At 50.0% G+C, this 23,071-nt stretch overlaps 2 protein-coding genes across 6 annotated transcripts; both read left to right on the top strand.

Annotated features, from left to right (window-relative positions):
• The first annotated feature begins 15 nt into the window (after positions 1–15).
• On the top strand, positions 16–1,864 carry Chchd1 (coiled-coil-helix-coiled-coil-helix domain containing 1). The gene is made up of 3 exons (XM_004657927.2): positions 16–156; positions 299–417; positions 1,562–1,864. Exons 1-3 carry the CDS (start codon positions 33–35, stop codon positions 1,673–1,675), a joined length of 357 nt encoding a protein of 118 aa, XP_004657984.1. The 5' UTR covers positions 16–32; the 3' UTR covers positions 1,676–1,864.
• A 3,874-nt stretch (positions 1,865–5,738) lies between these two features.
• On the top strand, positions 5,739–23,026 carry Zswim8 (zinc finger SWIM-type containing 8). 5 transcript variants are annotated; one of them, XM_004657928.2, is made up of 26 exons: positions 5,739–6,238; positions 9,766–9,919; positions 10,155–10,249; positions 10,398–10,570; positions 10,739–10,846; positions 10,972–11,053; positions 11,172–11,292; positions 11,695–11,896; positions 12,031–12,206; positions 12,469–13,462; positions 14,328–14,459; positions 14,600–14,779; positions 14,880–15,063; positions 15,420–15,518; positions 16,664–16,788; positions 17,220–17,460; positions 17,558–17,716; positions 18,197–18,425; positions 18,601–18,893; positions 19,031–19,254; positions 20,562–21,050; positions 21,250–21,409; positions 21,528–21,704; positions 21,862–21,981; positions 22,304–22,414; positions 22,549–23,026. In XM_004657928.2, exons 1-26 carry the CDS (start codon positions 6,031–6,033, stop codon positions 23,007–23,009), a joined length of 5,697 nt encoding a protein of 1,898 aa, XP_004657985.1. In that variant the 5' UTR covers positions 5,739–6,030; the 3' UTR covers positions 23,010–23,026. The 5 variants fall into 5 exon arrangements, with proteins under 5 accessions (XP_004657985.1, XP_004657986.1, XP_004657987.1 ...); XM_004657929.3 differs by having other exon boundaries at positions 21,250–21,433; positions 22,236–22,414; positions 22,549–22,885; XM_004657930.3 differs by having other exon boundaries at positions 22,236–22,414; positions 22,549–22,885.
• The last annotated feature ends 45 nt before the right edge of the window (positions 23,027–23,071 follow it).

The raw sequence follows: 23,071 nt of genomic DNA on the forward strand, positions 1-23,071 counted from the left end.
CGCCGCGGAGCCTGCTGGGAGCGCGCTGCAAAATGGCGACGCCCAGTCTGCGAGGCCGCCTGGTGCGTCTTGGGAACCCGCGGAAGCCGGTGCTGAAGCCCAACAAACCCCTCATCCTAGCTGATCGCGTGGGGAACCGACGCCGGGAGAAAGGCGGTGAGCATTCGGAGCCCGGGGGTGGGGAGGGCGGCCTGGAGCGGACGGCCGTGGAGGAGGGCAGGGGACGGCTGGGGAGCAGGACGCGAAGGTGCCGACTGTCTTCCTTGGGACTGAAGGGCTCCCAGTTCTTCCTCTCCAGAGGCCACCTGTATCACGGAGATGTCGGTGATGATGGCTTGCTGGAAGCAGCATGAATTCCGCGACGAAGCGTGCCGAAAAGAGATCCAGGACTTCTTCGACTGTGCTTCTAGGGCTCAGGTGACAGTTCCTGGGGTGCTTGCGAAGAGAGAAGGGGAATACAAAGAATGGTTCTCCCTGCCTTTTGTCTATCTATTTATTTACTTTTTAAGGTGGGGTCTCATTCTAGCCCAGGCTGACCTGGAATTCACTATGTAGTCTCAGGATGGCCTCGAACTCACGGCCATCCTTCTACCTCTTCCTCCCGAGTGCTTGGATTAAAGGTGTGCACCATCATGCCCGGCTTTCCCTGCCTTTGGCTAAGTTATCGAAAGGTCCTTTAATTCATTTGAGAACTACTTTACCCATGTCAAAGTGGAAAAGTAGAGTTTTAAAGACTTTTCTTCCCCTATATTTATTTATTTTGTTTATTTTATTTTTTATTGTTATTAGCATTTTCCATGATTATAAAAAAAAATCCCATGGTAATTCCCTCCCTCCCCACACACACACTTTCCCCTTTGAAATTCCATTCTCCATCATATTACCTCTCCATCTCATTGTTTTTTTCCTTTTTTAAGTCTTTCTTTTCTTCATTTTTTTTATTATTAATAACTTCCATGATTATAAAAAATATTCCAGGGTAGTACCCTCCCTCCTCCCACTTTCCCCTTCCTTTTAAAAATCTTAACAGATTTTTCTTTTCTTTTGTTTCTTTGAGGTAGGGTCTTGCTCTAGCCCAGGTGGACCTGGAATTCACCATGTAGTCTCAGGGTGGCCTTGAACTCACGGAGATCCTTCTATCTCTGCCTCCAGAGTGCTCGGATTAAAGGTGTGCACCACCACACCCAGCTAATCTTAACTGATTCATTTCATGATTCCGAGTTGAGGTGCAATATATCCTAACATTACAAATTGGGAAAGTACTTGTGACAAATTTAGGTTGCTGCTCACATAGACATTATTGTCTGAAGTAGAACTTAAGAGAGTGTAATTATCTAAGGACAGGCTGTTTCTCACCCTCCATTTAGTTGCCAGACAGAATAGTAAACTTCAAATCATACAGTCATTGTAGGACCCAAGTCCCTTTTGTTGAAAGCTAGTAACATTGATCTCTTGGGGCTGGTTAATATCTTCAGTGTGTTTTGGAGTATTTTAAAACTATGGGCCTAGGTCTGGTCAAAGTTTAGAGCTGTTACTGTTGTTTTGGTTGTTTTTTTTTCAGGAAGCCCGACGGATGAGATCAATCCAGGAAAGCCTGGGACAGTCTGGGAGTTTACCTCCCCACAAAATGAACAAGTTGTTAAACAAGTTTCCTAACAAACCTCACCTCAGCTGAAAGCAGAGGAGCATCTACAATGGACGATCATTTCTGAGAACTATGCACAGGCATTTCAGGGATGCTTGCATCTGTACTGCCATGCCCTTTCTGAAGGGTGAAATGAGCAAAGCACTTCTTTTGCTCTTTGGAATCACGTTCTGGATGGAAGTTCTCCTTTGTCTGGAAATAAAACTGAAGGGAAATTGACCATCTCTTTATCTCTTTCTCCTGGAAGTGGAACCCATGGCCTTTCCAATGCTAAGCAAGAACTCAACCACTGAGCTAAACTAAGCCCCTAGAACTCTCTTTTTAATGTTTATATGCTTGGGTACACATGTGTGTTTGGGAATACCAGGGCCTCTTGCCATTGCAAAGGAATTCCAGATTTGGACTTGGGCTGAAAGGCTTTATGAGGAAGCACCATTGGGCTGGAGAGATGGCTTAGTAATTAAGGAACTTGCCTGTGAAACCTGAGGACTCAGGTCCCATTCCCCAGAACCCAAGTAAGCCAGATGAACATGTGGCTGGAGAACATTTGCAGTGGCTAGAGGCCCTGGGCCTCCCCCCCGACCCCCCCTCCACCCCGCCAAAAAAAATAAATAAAAGAGCCAGGAGTGGTGGCACACACCTTTAATCCCAGCACTCAGGAGGCAGAGTTAGGAGGATTGCTGTGAGTTCAAGGCCACTCTGAGACTGGATAGTTAATTCCAGGTCAGCCTGGGCTAGAGTGAATCCCTACTTTTAACTGCTATGCCATTCAACTCTGTTTTCTCCCTTATACACTGGGAGTTCATTGCCTCCTAGGGTAGTTAAGTATGGTTAAGTATATAGTTAGTATGCATTTGAAATCCTTCACCATTTAGTGTTCTTGCCCTTGGATATTAAGGATGATTAAGTCTCCCTGTATACATACATTTTGTCATCAACTGTATTTAGTGAGAGCATATTTTCATGCTTAGCCTCTCCATGATGCGTGTATGTGTATATATGTATGTGTGTGTGTGACCAAGGGCAGCTTTTGGGAAAAAGTTTATTTTGGTTTACAGACTCAAGGGGAAGCTCCATGATGCCAGGGGAAAATGACATGAGCAGAGGGTGGACATCACCCCCTGGCCAATATAAGGTGGACAACAGTGACAGGAGAGTGTGCTAAACACTGGAAAGGGGAAACTGGCTATAATACCCATAAGGCCGGCCCCAACAATACACTACCTCCAGGAGACATTAATTCCCAAATCTCCATCAGTTGGGAACCTAGCATTCAGGACCCCTAAGTTTATGGTGGACACCTGAATCAAACCACCACATTGTTTTTTTTTGAGGTATGGTCTCACTGTAGCCCAGGCTGATCTGGAACTCTGTAGCTGCAGACTGGCCTTGAACTCAGGGCAATACTCCTCCCTTTGCCTCCTGGGATTAAAGGCATGCGCCATCATGACCAGCCTTGCAGATATATTTTGACATATACAATTAACAACAACAAAAACGTTTTGGGTTCTCAAAAGTTTTGGGGGCTGGGGAGATAACTCAAGTGTTATAAGGTGCTTGTTTGCAAAGCCTGATTGCCCAAGCTTGATGCATGAAGTGGTGCATGCATGTCGAGTTCATTTGCAGTGGCAAGCAGCCCTGGCACACCACTTCCTCTCATATATTCTCTCTCACAAATTAATGAAAATATTTTTATTTTTTTAATTTTATTGATTAGGGAGAGAGAGAATATGCGGGCAAACAAACTCTAGATGTATGTGCCATCATGTGCATCTGATTTACGTGGGTTCTAGGGAATTGGACCTGGGTCCTTGGGTTTCACAAGCAAGTAAGTGCCTTAACTGCTAAGCCATCTCTCCAGCCCAAAAATGTTTTTATATATTTTTACTTTTATTTATTTATTTGAAGGAGAGAAAAAGAAACAGAGAATGGGCATGCCAGGGCCTCCAGCCACTGAAAATGAACTCCAGATGCATGTGCCATGTTGTGTATCTGGCTTATGTATGGGTCCTGGGGAATTGAACCTTGAACTGGTCTTAGGCTTTGCAGGCAAGCACTTAACTGCTAAGCCATCTGTCCAGCCCAGTGATCCTTACCTAAGCCCTCCCCCATTAAAAAAAAAAAAATAGCTGGGCATGGTGGTGCACCATGAGACTACATAGTCTCCCCCACCCCAAGGTAGGGTCTCATGGTTGCCCAGGCTGACCTGGAATTCACTATGGATTCTCAGGCTGGCCTCAAATTTACAGCAATCCTCCTGCCTCTTCCTCCCAAGTGCTGGGATTAAAGGCACGTGCCACCATGCCCAACTAGTTTTATTCTACCTGGCAGCAATCTGGCAGAATTAATTATCATTTGTTCTAATAATCCCATTGAAGTAACTTCACACTTAATTCTCTCAAATGGTGAAACAGACTATATGCAGTAAATTTCTTTGTGTATTATCTGTTCACTTTTCTTGTCTGTTGTTTACAAGGAACAACGGTATAGTATTTTATATGTACTCTGCCCTTTCCACCGTAACTTTAATCTTTTTTTTTTGTATGTATGTGTTGTGAGTGGGTGTGCACGCATATGTGTGTGTGTGTGAAGGCCAGAGGCTGATGTTAGGTATCTTCCTCTGTCTACTCTCTTTTTTAATTTCTATTTTATTTATCCACTTTGAGAGAGAGACAGGCTTATAGAGAGGGAATGGGCAGGCCAGAGTATACAGCTACTGCAAATGAACACACCCCCTTGTGCATCTGGTTTACTTGGGTACTGGGGAAGTGAATTTGGTTCAGAAGGCTTTATAAGCAAACACCTTTAACAGCTGAGCAATCTTCCCAGCCCTCTGTCCACCTGGCTTTTTGAGACACAGTCTCTTGGTTGAACTCAGATCTGGATGGCCAAACTGGTTAGATATCTTGTCCCAGGGGACCCTCGTCTCCCTCTGCCAAGCTCTGGGATTATAGAAATAGGCATCCCTCCCTGTCTGGCTCAGGAGCTGGGTCTTCAACCTCCGGTCTTCATACTTGCCTCACATGGCAAGCACTGTCCACTGAGCCATCTCCCCACCTAGTGTTAACCTTTTCTATATAGTTCATAGCACTAATTGTGGAGATGAGTGGAGTTCTTAATGCTTCAGTGGGATATTAAAATTAAGAGGGTTTACGTCTTTAATCTCAGCACTGGGAAGCCAGAGGTAGGAGGATCACCCGGAGTTCAAGGCCACCTTGAGACTATATAGTGAATTCCAGGTCAGCCCGGGCTAGAGCGAGACCCTACCTCGAAAAGCCATTTTTTTTTTTCTTTATTAATGGTTTGGTTTTGTTTTGAAGCAGGGTCTGACTCTAGCTCGGGCTGACCTGGAACTAACTGCAGTCCAGGTTGGCCTCGATCTTGCAGCAATCCTCTTACCTCAGTCTCCCCAGCGTTGGGGTTAAAGGTGTGCGCCACCATACTTTACCCTTAATGTTTTGATAATTGTATTTCTGCATAATTGTTGTATAATTCACAACAGTAAACAGAAGTGTGTGTGTGTACCCATGAACTTCAACACACTCCTTAAGGTTCTATAGCGCACACCCACAAAGGAGAGTGAGATTTCCTAGAGCCAGAGGCAGTATTGACAAAAAGAATAAGCATTTGCGTTCTTTCCAGGGCTTCCCAGTTAGACCCTAAAGTTGGCTGAATTTATATATATATATATATATATATATATATATATATATAGGCTTCTGAACTACAATTCCCAGAAGGCGCTGCGGCCCCAGGGCCTATCTAGTTAGGACAATAAACAGTGCAATGGACCCCGCACACTGTCTTTGACAGCCTACACTTGTCGACATGAACAGCGGTTGTTTACTTCTTTGGGGGACATCGAGTCATGGCTGGCATCTGTCGTTGTTTCATATAGCTTTGGAGAGCGGTTTCTCCTCGCTGTCCGAGAATAGGCTCGAGAAAAACAGAAGGAAACGTAGCAGGTGCACAAACATGTCCCCTACCCTCGTCCGTACGGCGGTGCTGTGGCCGAGCGCGCGAGGGCGGAAGTGGTGGTGGCCGGCGCGGCCGGAAGTTCGGATCAGCTGATGGGGGGAGGGAGGGAGGCGGCGCCGCCGCAGCAGCAGCCGCTTTAGAGGCCCTGTCCGCTCGGCGCTTCGTCCGGGCCTTGAGTCTTGCAAGACTGGCCGCAGTCCCGGTTCGCAGCACGCTCTTGGGCGAGGCCCGATCCCGTATCTCCCCCAGGTCTGAGCTCCTCACTCGGCACGGCCGCCCTGAGCGCCCCGGCCACCCCCAGCCCCGGCTCGCCCCTCAGGCTCCGGGCCTCCCCTCAGTCCCCGGACGGTGGCCGTGCAGGCCCCGGATCCGCGGGGGGAGACCCGGCCCCGGGGGGTGCGGGCCCTATGGAGCTGATGTTCGCCGAGTGGGAGGACGGTGAGCGTTTCTCGTTCGAGGATTCCGACCGCTTCGAGGAGGATTCACTCTGCTCCTTCATCTCCGAGGCAGAGAGCCTTTGCCAGAACTGGCGGGGATGGCGCAAACAGTCGGCGGGGCCCAACTCGCCCACCGGCGGCGGTGGCGGAGGTGGCGGTGGAGGGACGCGGATGCGAGGTGAGGAGGAGCGGGACGGGCGGGCGGCGGCGGGCGAGGATATGAGGGTGCGTGCCGGGAAGCCGGCGGGCCCTCCCCGGGCCTTGTTCGGGAGCTGTCCCGACCACAGAAACGGACTTCAGGACTTGGCTTGACCGGTCTTTCCGGCATGGAGGTGGCATCTCTCCACGGCAGTGTGTGTGCACGCGTGCGTTGTGTCAGGGGCGTCCTGGGTTGGACTGTAAATATCCTTTTTTTTTTTTTTTTTAATCGTTCCTTTACGCCTGAGAAGATGGGACTTAAGGGAGAAGAATCCCTTCTTTGATTTAAGAACACTTAACTTGGCCAATCAAGAAAGTGGGCGGAACAGAATGCGGTGAGGGATGGATGGTGCAGAAGTGACCACTTGAGGTGTTGTCACCCACATTGCAAAAAGCGCTTCTCGCTCGTACTAGATCTCTTATCACGGCAGCACTCAGAAAAGGATCCCGCCGGGAGGAAAGTGGAAGGGAACTGGCCTGTGAGAGATTCCATAGCTCAGAGTTAAGTTTTCGTAGTTAGAGGGGGTCAGTCAGTCAGAAGCCCAGCCTGGGACCAGTAAATTGAAGACTTTGATTCCTGTATTTTGAGATCTGGGCAAGAGTGGGTAATTGTTTCTGAGCTCTCCTCATGAACCTTTTTCCTGCCTTTTTTTTTGGCTGTAAATTTTTCATTCTTGGGCCTTTAGTGAACTGGTGGTTAATGCTGTGAAGATTTTTTAAAAATATTTTTATTTTTATTTATTTATTTAACACAGAGAGAGAGAGAGAGAGAGGGAGGGAGAGAATGGGTGCGCCAGGGTCTCCAGCCACTGCAAACAAACAACAACAACAACAAAACCTCCATATGCCTGCGCCCTGCCCCGGTGTGCATCTGCTAACGTGGGTCCTGGGGAATCAAACCTGGGTCCTTCGGCTTTGCAGGCAAATGCCTTAACTGCTGATGCTGTGAAGATTTTTACTTTTGTTCGAGGAGAATGAAGATCACGAGGAGTCCCATTGGCTCAGGACTCACCACATCCTCTCCCTGTTCTGCTTATATTTTCTTCTAGACTTCGGTAGAAGTTGGCTAGCTTTTTTTTTCTTTGTTTATTTTTTTTTCTTTTTTTAAAATTTTTATTTATTATTACTTATTTGAGAGCGAGAGAGAGAGAGAGGGAGGGAGGGAGAGAGAGAGAGAGAGAAATGAGCCCACCAGAGCCTCCAGCCACTGCAAACGAACTCCAGATGCATGTGCCACCTCGTGTATCTGGGGAATTGAGCCTTGACCCAGGATCCTTAGGCTTCACAGGCAAGCGCTTAACAGCTAAGCCATCTCTCCAGCTCTCTTTTTTCTTTTTAGAATGTATTTATTTGCAAGCAGAGAGAGAGCGTGGGTATGCCAGGGCCTCTTGCCACTGCTAACACTCCAGACACATATGCCATTTTGTACATTTGGCTTTACATGGGTACTAGAAAATCGAACCCTGGGCTGTCAGTCTTTGTTAGCAAGCACTTTCAACTGCTGAGCTATCTCTTCAGCTCCCAAGGTTGGCTTTCTTCAAGATTTGAGGTGTTTAATTGATATGATTTCAGACAAACCATTCCAAGAGTCCTGGTTTGCAAACTGCCCTGCAGAGATTTCTGGAGCCCCTCTGGGATAGAGATTTGCATGTGCTGATTTTCTAGGAGTCACAAGAGTGGGCATAGTCCCCCATTTGAAGAGAGAGTACATCTGTATATATACACACACACAGCGATTATAAACAGTTTCAGTGGGGATCTTCTGTGGCCTCCCTGCTTCTTTTATATTTGCATGTGTATGTGGCCTTGGTGCTCAAAGCTCCCTCACTTTGGAGGAAGTAACTGAAATCATGATGATGAAGACTTTTAGCAGTTGTTACCTTCCTGAATAGGTTAATGCTTTAACTTTTTGCCTTTTTCTTTCTTTTTTCTCCCCCTTTCCTTCCTTCCCTCCCTTCTTTCTTTCCTTGGAAGGCAAAGCCCAGACTGTCCTTGGACTTTGAATACTCCTGCTGCAGCCTCTCAGGCCTACCTTGATCATTTCTATCCTAGGCCCTCCTCTGCCAACTTCAGTTGCTTACTCATATGGTAAAGGTGTAACCCCCCCATTTTTTTTTTATTATTATTGGTTTTTTGAGGTAGGGTCTCGCTCTGTCCCTGGCTGACCTGGAATTCACTATATAATATATAGATCGGCCTTGAACTCAAGGTGATCCTCCTATCTCTGCCTTCCCAGTGCTGGGATTAAAGGCATGCACCACCATGCCTGGCTTTTTTTTTTTTTTTTTTTTTTTGAGGTAGGGTCTTGCTCTAGCCCAGACTGACCTGGAATTCACTATGTAGTCTCAGGGCGGATTTGAAATCATGGCGATCCTCCTACCTCTGCCTCTCACGTGCTGGGATTAAAGGTGTGGGCTACCACGCCCCCTGTTCAGCAGTTATGTGATTTTTCTGATCTGCCTTCTAATCTGATTGGCCATTTGGTAGATGTGCAATCTATTCTGTTATTGCTGCTTTTTCTTAAAATACTGTGGAAAACTTGAGTGCTAATTCCATCCTCTTAGTACAGGTGATTTTAGGAACAAACAACTAGGTCTCCTGGATAACTACCTCCCTATGAGGGTTTCCAGTTTGGAAGTCAGCCTTTAGGTATGCCAAGGACTGTGCAGGCTCTCTTGTTTCTTCTTCCTTCTTTCTTTCTTTTTTTTTTTTTTTTTTTGAGGTAGGGTCTCACTCTAGCCCAGGCTGACCTGGAATTCACTATGTAGTCTCAGGGTGGCCTCGAACTCGCAGTGATCCTCCTACCTCTGCCTCCCAAGTGCTGGGATTAAAGGCATGCGCCACCACGCCCGGCTTTTTTTTTTTTTAATATGCTTGCTTTATTTATTTATTTGAGAGAGAGAAAGAGGTAGAGAGTAGGAGAGAATGGGCACACCAGGGCCTCCCAGCCACTGCAAACTCCAGATGTGTACGCCCCCTTGTGCGTCTGGCTTATGTGGGTCCTGGGGAATCGAACCTGGGTCCTTTAGCTTTACAGGCAAATGCCTTAACTGCTAAGCCATCTTTCCAGAAATCTCTTGCTTCTTGAGGTACCTAAATAACTCTTCGGGCTCTGGCCTGTCTTCCTTCCTTTGATGGAAGCTTGTAGTCATGTAGAGAAGGGAGAGTTAAAAGGCAGTTATGGGTGAGAATGCCAGAGACAGTAACAGTGTAATATGAATCTAAAGTATTTGGGGTCAGTGGAAATTTGATGCTGAGTTCTGTGAGGTTATTTGCTAGAGTCCTATAACACATCTGTCTGGCCAGGAGTTTCCTGGAATTTCCCTGGTCTCTTCTGGGCCTGAGGTAGCAGGGAGACTACCTGGCTCCCCTCCCCCAGGAAGGTGTGTCTGTGTGTGTGTTTCTTTTTCTCTGGGCCCAGTATGTGGCACTAACATCAATAGCAAGTAATTATGGCCCTTTTAATATCCCCTTCCCTTTCCCCCACCGCAATTTTTGTTTCCAAAGATGGACTGGTGATCCCGTTGGTGGAGCTCTCAGCAAAGCAGGTGGCATTTCACATCCCATTTGAAGTGGTGGAGAAAGTTTATCCTCCAGTGCCTGAACAGCTCCAGCTCCGAATTGCTTTTTGGAGCTTTCCTGAAAATGAAGAGGACATTCGGTGAGGCCACAGAACTGATGGTGGAGAGTGGGTTCTGATATCCCACACAGGCTGCTAGGCTTTCTGCAGAACAAAAGAGATACTGTATTTGGGCTGTGCTGAGAGGGGAAAAGAGTGCTTGGGATTTTCTCCAAGAAGGAGAGATAATGGAGAGAGAGCCTAGGGCATTATAGCTTCTAACAGGGTTCGTAGAAAGTTATTGCTGGGTTGTAGCAATGCCCTTTCTTTCTCCCAGGTTGTATTCATGTTTAGCCAATGGCAGTGCAGATGAGTTCCAGCGAGGGGATCAGCTGTTCCGCATGAGGGCTGTGAAGGACCCACTGCAGATAGGTAAGGGCCTCAATGAGCCCTGTGGCAGCCTTGTTCCTTCCATCTCTTGTGACATAAATTAGGAACCTCTGTGCAAAAGTGGGGTTATTTAAAGGCAGATACTTAGGTCATCACAGTCCTCCTTGACCATACCCTTCTTTCTCCCCAGGGTTCCATCTGAGTGCTACAGTGGTGCCACCGCAGATGGTCCCTCCTAAAGGGGCCTACAATGTGGCTGTGATGTTTGACCGCTGCCGGGTTACTTCCTGCAGCTGCACCTGTGGGGCTGGCGCCAAATGGTGCACCCATGTCGTGGCACTCTGTCTCTTCCGCATCCACAACGTGAGGCCCTCCCAATTTATCCTGGCCCTATCCTACGCTCCATTCCCCCCTTCTCTGCTGCATGCCTGGCCACAATGTGAGCCCCTTTGCCTCCCCTACTCTGCCCATCTTTCCCTAGCCTCAGAAAACCTTTTCTCAGATGGTTCTGTTTTTCTTTGCTCCCTTTAGGCTTCTGCAGTCTGCCTGCGGGCCCCAGTCTCGGAGTCCCTGTCTCGGCTTCAGAGAGACCAGCTTCAGAAGTTTGCTCAGTACCTTATCAGTGAGCTCCCTCAGCAGGTGAGTGAGGCTGGCACATCCTCCCCAGCTGGCTCCAAGGCTGTGTGTCAGCCTCTGTGTTGGGTCTAGGCTTGCTTAGATTCACCTGTGCTTTGTTCTCTCTGCCTTTGTCCCTTTCCCCTCAGATTCTCCCCACAGCCCAGCGCCTCCTAGATGAACTCCTCTCTTCCCAGTCAACAGCTATCAACACAGTATGTGGAGCGCCAGGTGAGAAAGGAAGGCAGTAGAAACAAGCGAGCTGCTAATGCAGAGCAACACTGAAGTCTCCCTGAATCCAGCTGGGTGAATCCAGACACTCAGCTGATTGACTGCCTGTCATCCCCAGACCCTACAGCAGGGCCCTCGGCTTCAGACCAGAGCACTTGGTATTTGGATGAGTCAACACTCACTGACAACATCAAGAAGACGCTGCACAAGTTCTGTGGCCCCTCGCCTGTGGTCTTCAGGTAGTTGGATTTCTGCATCCTGAGTCTGTGGTGGGTGGGGAACCTCTTTCGCACTGCTGACAGCTGCTTTGTTCTACTAAGGTCTATGCCTCACACCTTCTCTTACCCTCGCTGGCATGGTTTGTGGCACATAGATGTCATTGATGAATCCAAGGATGATGATGACCTTGTACAGTCCCAGGGTGCTTTCTTATCTGGGTACAGTGAGAGTCATTTTTTCCTTTGGCAGATTAGGAAGTTGAAGCAGAGAAAGATTAGGAAGTTTTGCCATGGCCATCCTTTCCCTCTGCCCCCACACTCTGTATTTTGGGTCAAGATTGCCATTGAATGAAAGCCCTATTGTACTGTCACCCACTTCATTAAGCCCCCTCTTAGTCACCATCTTCCCCACTCTTTTTGCAGTGATGTGAACTCCATGTATCTGTCTTCCACGGAGCCTCCAGCCGCTGCTGAGTGGGCATGTCTGCTGCGCCCTCTGAGGGGCCGTGAGCCAGAGGGTGTCTGGAACCTGCTTAGCATTGTTCGAGAGATGTTTAAGCGGAGGGACAGCAATGCTGCTCCCTTGCTGGAAATCCTCACTGACCAGTGCCTCACCTATGAACAGGTAATGCCCCAGCATTGGGGAGCTACAGGCTGTTCCTTCTCTTCCTTCCTCAGCTTCACTCTCCCTTTTCAGACAGGAACATGCTCTGACTTTCTGAGCTATCAGGTGTATGTCACAGCCTTCTTTGTTTCCAGATAACCGGCTGGTGGTACAGCGTGCGCACTTCAGCCTCACACAGTAGTGCCAGTGGGCATACAGGCCGTAGCAATGGGCAGTCAGAGGTGGCAGCCCATGCATGTGCAAGCATGTGTGATGAGATGGTCACACTATGGAGGCTGGCTGTGTTGGATCCTGCCCTCAGCCCTCAGCGGTGAGTTTTCCCTCCAGGACAGCCTGGGCCCTCTCCTCCTTGAACATATATCTGGGAAATGCTGAGCATTGTTTCTCAGAGGCCTTCTTCCTTCCCTCGCTAATAGCTCCCACTTTCCAAAACTCCTGCCTCTTGCACTGATGACTCAAGAAGCACTTCCTCTTTCCTTTCTTCAGGGTACCCCCTATCCAGCCCTTCTTTTCCACAAGCAGTGCAGATTGCTGGTCATCTCCCAGCAGCTTCCTGTTCTTTGTTCCCACAGCCGCCGGGAACTGTGTGCGCAGCTGCGCCAGTGGCAGCTGAAGGTGATAGAGAATGTAAAGCGAGGGCAGCACAAGAAGACCCTAGAACGACTCTTCCCTGGCTTCCGGCCAGCAGTGGAAGCCTGCTACTTTAACTGGGAAGAGGCCTACCCACTTCCTGGTGTTACCTACAGTGGTACTGATCGGAAGTTGGCCCTGTGCTGGGCTCGGGCCCTGCCCCCTCGGCCAGGAGCCTCCCGTTCTGGGGGTCTGGAGGAGTCCCGGGACCGGCCCCGACCCCTTCCTGCTGAGCCAGCTGTGAGGCCCAAGGAACCTGGGGCTAAGCGCAAGGGATTGGGTGAGGGGGTCTCCTCATCACAGCGAGGTCCTCGCCGCCTCTCTGCTGAAGGGGGAGATAAGGCTTTGCATAAGATGGGTCCAGGTGGGAGCAAGGCAAAAGCACTGGGTGGGGCTGGTAGTGGGGGCAAGGGTTCAGCAGGCGGTGGGAGCAAGCGACGGCTGAGCAGTGAAGACAGCTCCCTGGAACCGGATCTGGCAGAGATGAGCCTGGATGACAGCAGCCTGGCCTTGGGTGCGGAGGCCAGCACCTTCGGTGGATTTCCCGAGAGTCCTCCACCCTGTCCTCCCCCTGTTGGCTCCAGAGGACCTTCCACCTTTCTTCCTGAGCCTCCAGATACATATGAGGAAGATGCTGGCGTGTACTTCTCGGAAGGGCCTGAACCTCCCACAGCCTCTGCTGGGCCCCCTGGCCTCCTGCCTGGGGAGGTCTGTAACCGGGATGACCTCCCATCAACAGATGAGAGTGGCAGTGGCCTTGCCAAAACCAAAGAGACAACCCCTGCAGTCGGAGAGGAAGATGATGATTATCAAGCATATTACCTGAATGCCCAAGATGGTGCTGGGGGCGAGGAGGAGAAGGCTGAGGGCGGGGCTGGGGAGGAGCACGACCTCTTTGCTGGGCTGAAACCACTGGAACAGGAGAGCCGAATGGAGGTGAGGGGTCCTGGGGGCTGGGAGGGGCCTTGGGTTCTAGTTGGAAGTGTCAGGACTGTTAGTATGGCTTATAAGTCTGCAACAAGATTTCACCTGGTGCCTAGTTTGCAATCCATTCTTGCCACTGCTTCCACATTGGAGGATTTTTAAATAACTTACTGTGTCATTCTGCTGCTTAAAATTCTTCAGTACTTTTCCATTGGCCTTAGACTAGAAATGAAGGCCCTTGGCATGACCCATGAGACTCCACTCTGACCTGTGCCAGCTTCTCCAGGGTAGGATGGTTCATTGGGACCCATGCATGAAGACTGCTGCACTCCCTCATGGCCCAGATTTATTACAAATTGGCCTTTCTCCTGGAATGCTCTTCTCACCTGGCCTGGTGTGCTCTTGTTCTTTCTGAGTCTCAAAACCTTACAGACCATGTCTGAGAGAGAAAGGCATAAGGCTAGGTTCAGAATCCCCTCCCTGCCAGGTGTGGTGGCACATGCCTGTCATCCTAGCACTTGGTGGGGGGCTAAGGCAGGAGGATCTCAAGGTCAAGGCCATCCGGGGCTACATAGTGAGATCCAGTATTAAACAAAAGATGATATTCTCTAGGAAGTCTTCCCTTAGACCATCCTCTGCCTCAAGTCCCAATGAGCCATCCTACCCTTTTGCTCCTCTTTTGAACTTATTAGTAGCTAGCATTACAAGAGCTTGCATATTGGTGTGTCTCTGTAACCCAGACTGGTTTCTTGTGGTATGTCGAGGATCAGCAGGGTATCTAGCATTAATGGTCTGGGAATGTGTATACGAATAAACATGAGGACCTGCCCTCAAAGTTGGGGGTCTTCAACCTGTTTGGCCCTATTGCACTCTTCAGGTGTTATTTGCCTGTGCTGAGGCCCTACACGCCCATGGCTACAGCAGTGAGGCCTCCCGCCTCACCGTGGAACTTGCCCAGGACCTGCTAGCCAACCCACCCGACCTCAAGGTAGAGCCGCCCCCTGCCAAGGTGAGAGAGACCTCCTTCCTCTACTTTCCTGGCCCCCATTCACCCCTGCTCCTGTACCCCACCCCAAGTGAGAGCCTCCTCCTACCTCCACTGAGGTAAGTCAGACTCATTTGCCCACTTTCTTGTACTTTATACTTCAGGGCAAGAAGAACAAGGTCTCCACAAGCCGTCAGACCTGGGTGGCTACCAACACCCTGACCAAGGCAGCCTTCCTGTTGACAGTGCTAAGTGAGCGTCCAGAGCACCACAACCTGGCCTTCCGAGTTGGCATGTTTGCCTTGGAGCTGCAGCGGCCCCCAGCTTCTACCAAGGCCTTGGAGGTCAGAGGTTCTCTCTGAGCCTATACCCTAATCTCTTCAGATCCTTGTGCCTTGTTCTCCACTGAAGTATAGGAGGTTTGAGTTACTTTCTGTTGCTCAGGTAAAGCTGGCATACCAGGAATCTGAGGTGGCTGCCCTACTCAAGAAGCTCCCCTTGGGTCCCAGTGAGATGAGCACAATGCGGTGCCGGGCAGAAGAACTTCGGGAGGGCACACTCTGTGACTATCGGCCTGTGCTGCCCCTCATGTTGGCTAGTTTCATCTTTGACGTTCTCTGTACTCCAGGTATGCCTGTCCCTACAGGAAATGGGGGAGGAGGGAAGCTTTCTTAGAGCCCCAAGATGCTGTCCCAATCACTTAAAGGACCCCAGGTGGCTTCATGGGTACTCTGGGATGATGAGGGATTTGGGTTCCTTTGCATTCTTGCCTGTGGTGTTTTTATTTTTATTTTATTTTTTGGTTTTTCGAGGTAGGATCTTGCACTAGCCCAGATTGACCTGGAATTAGTCTCAGGCTGGCCTTGAATTCCCATCGATCCTCCTACCTCAGTCTCCCAGTGCTGGGACTAAAGGCGTGTGCCACCACGCCGGGCTTTTCCTGTGGTATTTTTGTATGCCTGACTTAGCCCAACTTTCATCCAGTGGTTTCTCCCACGGGTTCCCGGCCCCCCAGTCGCAACTGGAATAATGAGATGCCTGGAGATGAGGAGCTGGGATTTGAAGCAGCAGTTGCTGCCTTGGGTGAGTGTCTTGAGCAAGTCCATGAGATGAGCTTAGCCCAGTGCCCAAGGGCCATGAAACCTGGGTCTGTTCCTGAGGAGCTGCAATGGGAAAGTCAGAATGACTTGTGTGAACCAATTAGTTAGTGCTAATGATATAATCAAGAATTTAGGGCTGGAAGCTGGACCTGATAGAAGGAGGATCACTGTGAGTTTGAGGCCAACCTGGGACTACAGAGTGAGTTCCAGATTAGCCTGGACTAAAGTGAAACTCTACCTCAAAAAAAAAAAAAGAAGAAGAATACGAATTTAGAGCAAATGTCTGCTATAAGATGGTGGGTGTTACAAGGGCAGCAAAACAGAAATCTAGGGAAATTTCCCAAGAATTTGGCAGGTTATGGATTGTGGGCTCAAATGGTTAGTAAATTCTAGATAGAAAAATGTTATACTGAGTTGTTAATACCAGGAATGATGGTACACACCTGTTATCCCAGTACTTGGGAGGTAGAGACAAGAGAATCAGGAGTTCAGAGTCATCCACAGCTACATAGTTGGGTTGCAAGCCAGCAGAATCCTAGCCAGGTGTGGGGGCACATGCCTTTAATCTCAGCAGAGGAAGGAGGATCACCTTGAGTTCAGGGCCACCCTGAGACTACATAGTGAATTCCAAATCAGCTTGGGCTAGAACAGGACCTTACCTTGAAAAACCACACACACACCCCACCCTCCACCCCTAGCTGGTTGTGGTAGTACACACCTTTAATCCCAGCACTTGGGAGGCAAAGGTAGGAGGATTACTGTGAGTTAGAGGCCAACCTGGGACTACAGATTAAGTTTCAGGTCAGCCTGGGCTGGAGTGAGATCCTACCTTGAAAAACCAAAAAAGAAAAAAAAAATCCTAAATTGAAAACCAGCTGCAGTCAAGTCCTCATGAAAGTAGGAGCTCATCCTTCCTACAGTGATAGGTGCATGCTGCTTAGGTAGAGTGGGCCAGTGAATAGCGGACAGCTTTATAGCTGGATATGATAAACAATGGGGACCTGTTTGTGATAGGGGATGGGTCAAGAGAACTCTTTACCTCATGTGCTGTGGCTGATTCTGATTTGTTTGATTTTACTGTCTTGGGAGCTATGATCACTCTTAATCTCCATGAGGCTGTCCTGACAGGCATGAAGACAACAGTGAGTGAGGCAGAACATCCCCTCCTATGCGAAGGCACACGTCGGGAGAAGGGTGACCTGGCCTTAGCACTCATGATCACTTACAAGGACGACCAGGCTAAGCTCAAGAAGGTAAGGAACTGAGGTACTTGGCTTTTTGCTGGGCAGAAAGAAAGCAAATGTCAGCATTTTTCTCAGAAGTTTCCAGTATTATGAGAAAAATACCATTTTACCCCTAAGAGGTAAGTAAGCAATCTTGGAGACTTCTCATAAAGAACAAGAGACCAATGGTTCTTATAGGTGTGCTTGGGCATGAGGTGGAAGAAGAGAAGCAGAGAGCATAAAGTCAATCATTCATTTATTTCAATATTTATTGAATATCAGTATGTTCAGTCCTGAGGTAAGTGTACGGAGGCTATCAAGACATGTAAGCTGGGAGGTTATCCTGTAGTTATAATTGGGGAAGGCTTCCTGAAGAGGTAGCATTAGGCTGTGTCAAGGAAGAAAGGACAGTAGAATTCGGGAGATAAAGGACATCCTGTCACTGCTTCTCTGTCCTCTAGATCTTAGACAAACTCTTGGACCGGGAGAGCCAGACGCATAAGCCACAGACACTGAGTTCGTTCTACTCATCTAGCCGCCCAGCCACAGCCAACCAGAGGTCTCCTTCAAAGCATGGGGCCCCATCGGCCCCAGGGGCACTGCAACCACTGACTTCAGGCTCTGCAGGGCCTGCTCAGCCAGGGAATGTGGCAGGGGCTGGGCCAGGCCCCACTGAGGGCTTCACAGAGAAGAATGTGCCTGGTGAGGTGGGGGCACTGGGCAGGGGGGATGAGTAATACACAGTCATGTTGGTATGCCCTTTCCTGAACTTATCCCAGTGTTCTATTTTCTCACCCAGAAAGCTCTCCACATTCGCCCTGTGAGGGTCTCCCACCTGAGGCAGCTTTGACTCCAAGGCCTGAGGGGAAGGTTCCCAGCCGCCTGGCTCTTGGCAGTCGTGGAGGATATAATGGACGGGGCTGGGGGTCCCCTGGGCGGCCTAAAAAGAAGCACACAGGTAGGAAAAGCCCATGCAATGGCATGGAGGGAAGGGGTGTTACTTTTTTTCTTTTTTTGAGGTAGGGTCTCACTCTCGCCTAGGCTGACCTGGAATTCACTATGTAGTCTCAGGGTGTCCTCGAACTCACAGCAATCCTCCTACCTCTGCCTCCCCAGTGCTGGGATTGAAGGCATGTGCCATCACCCCCAGCATTTTTTTTTTTTTTTTTTTTTTTTTGAGTAGGTTTTCACTCTAGCCCAGGCTGACCTGGAATTCACTATGTAGTCTCAGGCTGGCCTCGAGCTCAAGACAATCCTCTTACTTCTGCCTCCCAAGTTCAAAAACTGATTTCTAGCTAGATATGGTGGCACACACCTTTAATCCCAGCACTCAGGAGGCAGAGGTAGAAGGATCACTGTGAGTTCTAGGCTAGAGTGAGATCCTACCTCATAAACAAAAAGAAAAGAACAATAACTGATTTCTGGGGTCGGCGGTTAGGTATGGCCAGCATTGACAGCAGTGCCCCTGAAACAACGTCGGATAGCTCCCCCACCTTAAGCCGAAGGCCACTTCGAGGAGGCTGGGCCCCCACCTCCTGGGGTCGAGGACAAGACAGTGACAGCATTAGCAGCTCTTCCTCGGACTCCCTGGGCTCCTCATCCTCCAGTGGAAGTCGCCGGGCCAGTGCCAGTGGAGGGGCCCGGGCCAAAACAGTTGAAGTTGGCAGGTCAGTAAGAAGAAATACCAATTTGTCTGACTTAGCCTACTCTCACAGCTTCATCCCTAGTGTGATCCACCATTGTCCCCCAACATCTCTCACTTATTTTATAGTCTTAACCAGACTACCTGGATACCCATTTTGAAGAAACCCCAACCCCGTCCCTACCCCATTGCCCCCTCAGGTGTTACAAGGGTCGCCGCCCCGAGAGTCATGCCCCTCATGTACCCAATCAGCCATCAGAGGCAGCTGCACACTTCTACTTCGAGTTGGCGAAGACCGTGCTGATCAAGGCAGGGGGCAACAGCAGCACTTCCATTTTCACACATCCATCTTCCTCAGGGGGCCACCAGGGTCCTCACCGCAACCTGCACCTTTGCGCCTTCGAGATTGGGCTTTATGCCCTTGGCCTGCACAACTTTGTTTCTCCCAACTGGCTTTCACGTACCTATTCTTCCCACGTTTCCTGGATTACAGGTAAGTCCAGTGTCCTGATTTGGATACAAAATGGAGGATAATTAGAAATAAGAGCCTTTGTGATATGAATGATCTGATGAAAAACATCATCTCCATACCCCAGTTATAACCACTGAGGTTCTCTCCTCTCCCCAAAGGGCAGGCAATGGAGATTGGCAGTGCGGCTCTGACTATACTGGTAGAATGCTGGGATGGGCATCTGACACCCCCTGAGGTTGCATCCCTGGCTGACAGAGCATCACGAGCACGAGACTCCAATATGGTGAGGGCAGCGGCAGAGCTGGCTCTAAGCTGCCTGCCTCATGCCCATGCACTGAATCCTAATGAAATCCAGCGGGCCTTGGTGCAGTGCAAGGAACAGGTAATTTCTATGTGCAATTTGGGCACCTTCTCACAATCATCTCTGCGGGGAGGTTGGGCATGGGGAGCCTAAGAACCCAGCTTTTTGTCCTTTTTTAAAAAGTTCGCGGGGTATGGTGGCACACACCTTTAGTCCCAGCACTCGGGAGGCAGAGGTAGGAGGATCGCCGTGAGTTAGAGGCTACCCTGAGACTACAGAGTGAATTCCAGGTCAGCCTGGGCTAGAGTGAGACCCTGCCTCAAAAACATTTTTTTTTCAATTTCAGCTTTTTACCCCTTTTTTTTTCTTTTTCTCTTAATGTGAGATGCACTCTCACTAAGTTGAACTTGAAATCCTCCTCCCTTAGTCTCCCAAGGAACTAGAACTGTAGGCACATACTACTGTAGGGGTTTAAGGGCTCTAGTCTTGATTTCCAGATCCAGGAGTTTATGAAGCATACTGAATTTCTCCTTTCATGGAGACATTTTCCACATTACATGTTGAATATCTGCAATGTTTAGGACCAGAAGTGTGCTCGGTTTTTGGGGTATGGAGTATTTGCATACACATAAGGAGTATCTTGGGGATGGGACCCAAGTCTAAACATGAAATTTCAAATATATACCTTTTGCACACAGCCTGAAGGTAACCAAACACAGGGCCCTATGCATGCTATGCAAGCAGACCTACAATCCATAGCTCTATACAATATTTTAAACAATTCTGTGCATTAAAAACAAGTTTCAGGGTATTTTCCACTTGAAGCATTATGTTAAGTATTCAAAAGTTTTGTTGGACCCGGGCCATCAGGCTTTGAGTAAGCTCCTTTAACCGCTGAGCCACCTCTCCAGCCCCCAAGTTTTAGATTTTGGAACATTTAAAATTCTCAGAGATACTCAACCCTTAATATGTATTTAGTTCATCCTATTCTATTTTAAATATTGCATTATATTATGTCTATTACATGCATACTGTCACAGTCCTAAAGCTAGGATTATTATCACACAAAGAAATAAGAGGTGTTTAGTTCAGGAAACAAGATGATCACCCAGGATAGCTAACTTGGGGAAGGCCTCCAAGAGGTGAGGAGGTTTGGATGGGAGGGGTGGTTTATTTGGAACTCAGACCATAACCTGGGTACTGACACCTGTTGGTCAGCAAGTACGCGTTCAGTGTCCTTGTGAAGCACCTGCTGCTTTGATGCTAACTGACTCTGACCTCTGGGGCCCACCCTCTGCTAGCCACCTGGAGGGAGATTGGGAATGTCATCTGACACCATTCCTTGGGTAAGCCCTTTCCCCTTAACATTCTGTGCCCCTTCCTTCCAGGATAACCTGATGTTGGAGAAGGCCTGCATGGCAGTGGAAGAGGCGGCTAAGGGTGGGGGCGTGTACCCCGAAGTGTTGTTTGAGGTTGCTCACCAGTGGTTCTGGCTGTATGAGCAAACAGCAGGTGGCTCATCCACAGCCCGTGAAGGGCCCACAAGTTGTAGTGCCAGTGGGATCAGGGCAGCTGGGGAGGCTGGGAGAGGGCTGCCTGAGGGCAGAGGGGGCCCTGGGACTGAACCCGTTACAGTGGCTGCAGCAGCAGTGACAGCAGCAGCAACCGTGGTTCCAGTCATCTCAGTGGGGTCCAGTTTATATCCAGGTCCAGGCCTGGGGCATGGTCACTCCCCTGGCCTGCACCCTTATACTGCTCTACAGCCCCACCTGCCCTGCAGCCCTCAGTACCTCACCCACCCAGCTCACCCTGCCCACCCCATGCCTCATATGCCCCGGCCTGCCGTCTTCCCTGTGCCCAGCTCTGCATACGCACAGGTGAGATGAGTGTTCTGCTGGAGGTGGGGCGTGTGGGAGAGTACACTCTGGGAGTGTAATAGGGTTGCGCACAAACGTGGTGAGGTGGTGGGAGAATGGATGGCCAGTCCTTAGAAGTAAATGTGGAGGCACCCATTTGTATTGTGAAGGGAGAGCTGTACCCTAACTTGCCATCTTTTCTTCCTCCTCCTGTCTCTAGGGTGTGCATCCTGCATTCCTGGGGGCTCAGTACCCTTACTCAGTGACTCCTCCCTCACTTGCTGCCACTGCTGTATCTTTCCCTGTCCCTTCCATGGCTCCCATCACAGTCCATCCCTACCACACAGAGCCAGGGCTCCCACTGCCCACCAGTGTGGCCTGTGAGTTGTGGGGACAGGGAGCAGGTGAATGGAGGGGGAGGCACACTGGACAGGGGAGGTGGGGAGGGAATCTTCTCTGCCCCTTTGACTCTCAGTACGGCTTTTGCCCCACCCGTAGTGAGCAGTGTCCACCCAGCATCCACGTTTCCAGCCATCCAGGGTGCCTCACTGCCTGCCCTGACCACACAGCCAAGCCCTCTGGTGAGCGGAGGTTTTCCACCACCTGAGGAGGAGACGCACAGCCAGCCTGTCAATCCCCACAGCATGCACCACCTGCACGCTGCCTACCGTGTTGGTGAGAGAAAGTCTCTCTCTACTGCCACCTGCAGCTGGGCCAGTTCTTCAGTGGACCCTTCCTGGGCTTAGCTCTTGTTTACTGTGGGTCAGGACCCAGGGTAGGGTGGAAGGTAAAAAGGTGTGTACCCCATTACTTGTCTACCTTCATCCCCCAGGAATGCTGGCACTGGAGATGCTGGGTCGCCGGGCACACAACGATCACCCCAACAACTTCTCCCGCTCCCCCCCCTACACTGATGATGTCAAATGGTTGCTGGGGCTGGCAACAAAGCTGGGTAACATCTCCTCTCCCCAGGACCATTGTCCTCCCCACCTGCTTTCCTTACCTTCCTATCCCAGACCTCCTTCCTAGCTCTTGCTCAGAGTTGAGGCCTTGGTCGGGTATGTGTGCGTGCGCGGGGGGCGGAAGGTTATTTCAGCTCCTGGGATGGATGGATGCTCTCTGCCATACCAGAGCTGAGATACAGAAGTTGGGACCCTAGGGCAGAAGTGGCCACCCCCGTCTCATGCCCCTCCCCCTGCCCCCCAGGAGTGAACTACGTGCACCAGTTCTGTGTGGGGGCAGCCAAGGGGGTGCTGAGCCCGTTTGTGCTGCAGGAGATCATCATAGAGACGCTGCTTCGGCTGAGCCCTGCTCAGGCCCACAACCACCTCCGTGCCCCGGCCTTCCACCAGCTGGTGCAGCGCTGCCAGCAGGCGTACATGCAGGTGATAACACAGGAAGTATGGGGCAGGGTGGAGCACCTACTGGGCAGTCCCGGACCAGAGCCAAGGCATGGAAGGGAGGAGGGGCTCAGTTCTGGGCTTTGTACTGAGGCGCCCCTCCACCTGTCCTCCTCCAGTACATCCACCACCGCTTGATTCACCTGACCCCTGCCGACTACGACGACTTTGTGAATGCCATCCGCAGTGCCCGCAGCGCCTTCTGCCTGACTCCCATGGGCATGATGCAGTTCAACGACATCCTGCAGAACCTCAAGCGCAGCAAGCAGACCAAGGAGCTGTGGCAGCGGGTCTCCCTAGAGATGACCACCTTCTCTCCCTGAGTCTGGCCCCTCTAGGGCCCTATACCGGGACACAGGCCTGTGGCTATGGGGGCCCCTCACACAGAGGGAGTGACTCTTGGCTGGACAGATCATCCCCACACAGTTCCCTGGTAACCCAGACCTGCAGCTGTACCTGGGCTGTAGCTTGGGACCAAAATGTCTCAGACCTTAGAAACCTAGGGCTGGGGGAAACAGCCTTGTCTGGGAGGGGGTGTTGGGTGGCCTCTGATATTTATTTGGCATTTATAAATATATAAACTCGTTTTTTACTCTATTCTGCTAAGCCTGTCCTTTCTTTTCCTCCTTGTACAGTTCAAGA

This window comes from Jaculus jaculus, chromosome 18 (genome assembly GCF_020740685.1).
Source record: "Jaculus jaculus isolate mJacJac1 chromosome 18, mJacJac1.mat.Y.cur, whole genome shotgun sequence".
Lineage (NCBI taxonomy): Eukaryota > Metazoa > Chordata > Mammalia > Rodentia > Dipodidae > Jaculus > Jaculus jaculus.

What these genes read in the sequence shown, in the direction of transcription:
- Chchd1 (XM_004657927.2), top strand. Translation starts at nt 33, where the DNA reads ATGGCGACGCCCAGTCTGCGAGGCCGCCTGGTGCGTCTTGGGAACCCG. An exon ending in CCGACGCCGGGAGAAAGGCG is followed by an intron (nt 157 to 298) that starts GTGAGCATTCGG and finishes CTTCCTCTCCAG; the next exon opens with AGGCCACCTGTATCACGGAG. An exon ending in ACTGTGCTTCTAGGGCTCAG is followed by an intron (nt 418 to 1,561) that starts GTGACAGTTCCT and finishes TTTTTTTTTCAG; the next exon opens with GAAGCCCGACGGATGAGATC.
- Zswim8 (XM_004657928.2), top strand. Translation starts at nt 6,031, where the DNA reads ATGGAGCTGATGTTCGCCGAGTGGGAGGACGGTGAGCGTTTCTCGTTC. An exon ending in CCTGCCCTCAGCCCTCAGCG is followed by an intron (nt 12,207 to 12,468) that starts GTGAGTTTTCCC and finishes TTGTTCCCACAG; the next exon opens with CCGCCGGGAACTGTGTGCGC. An exon ending in CCACGTTTCCTGGATTACAG is followed by an intron (nt 18,894 to 19,030) that starts GTAAGTCCAGTG and finishes CTCTCCCCAAAG; the next exon opens with GGCAGGCAATGGAGATTGGC.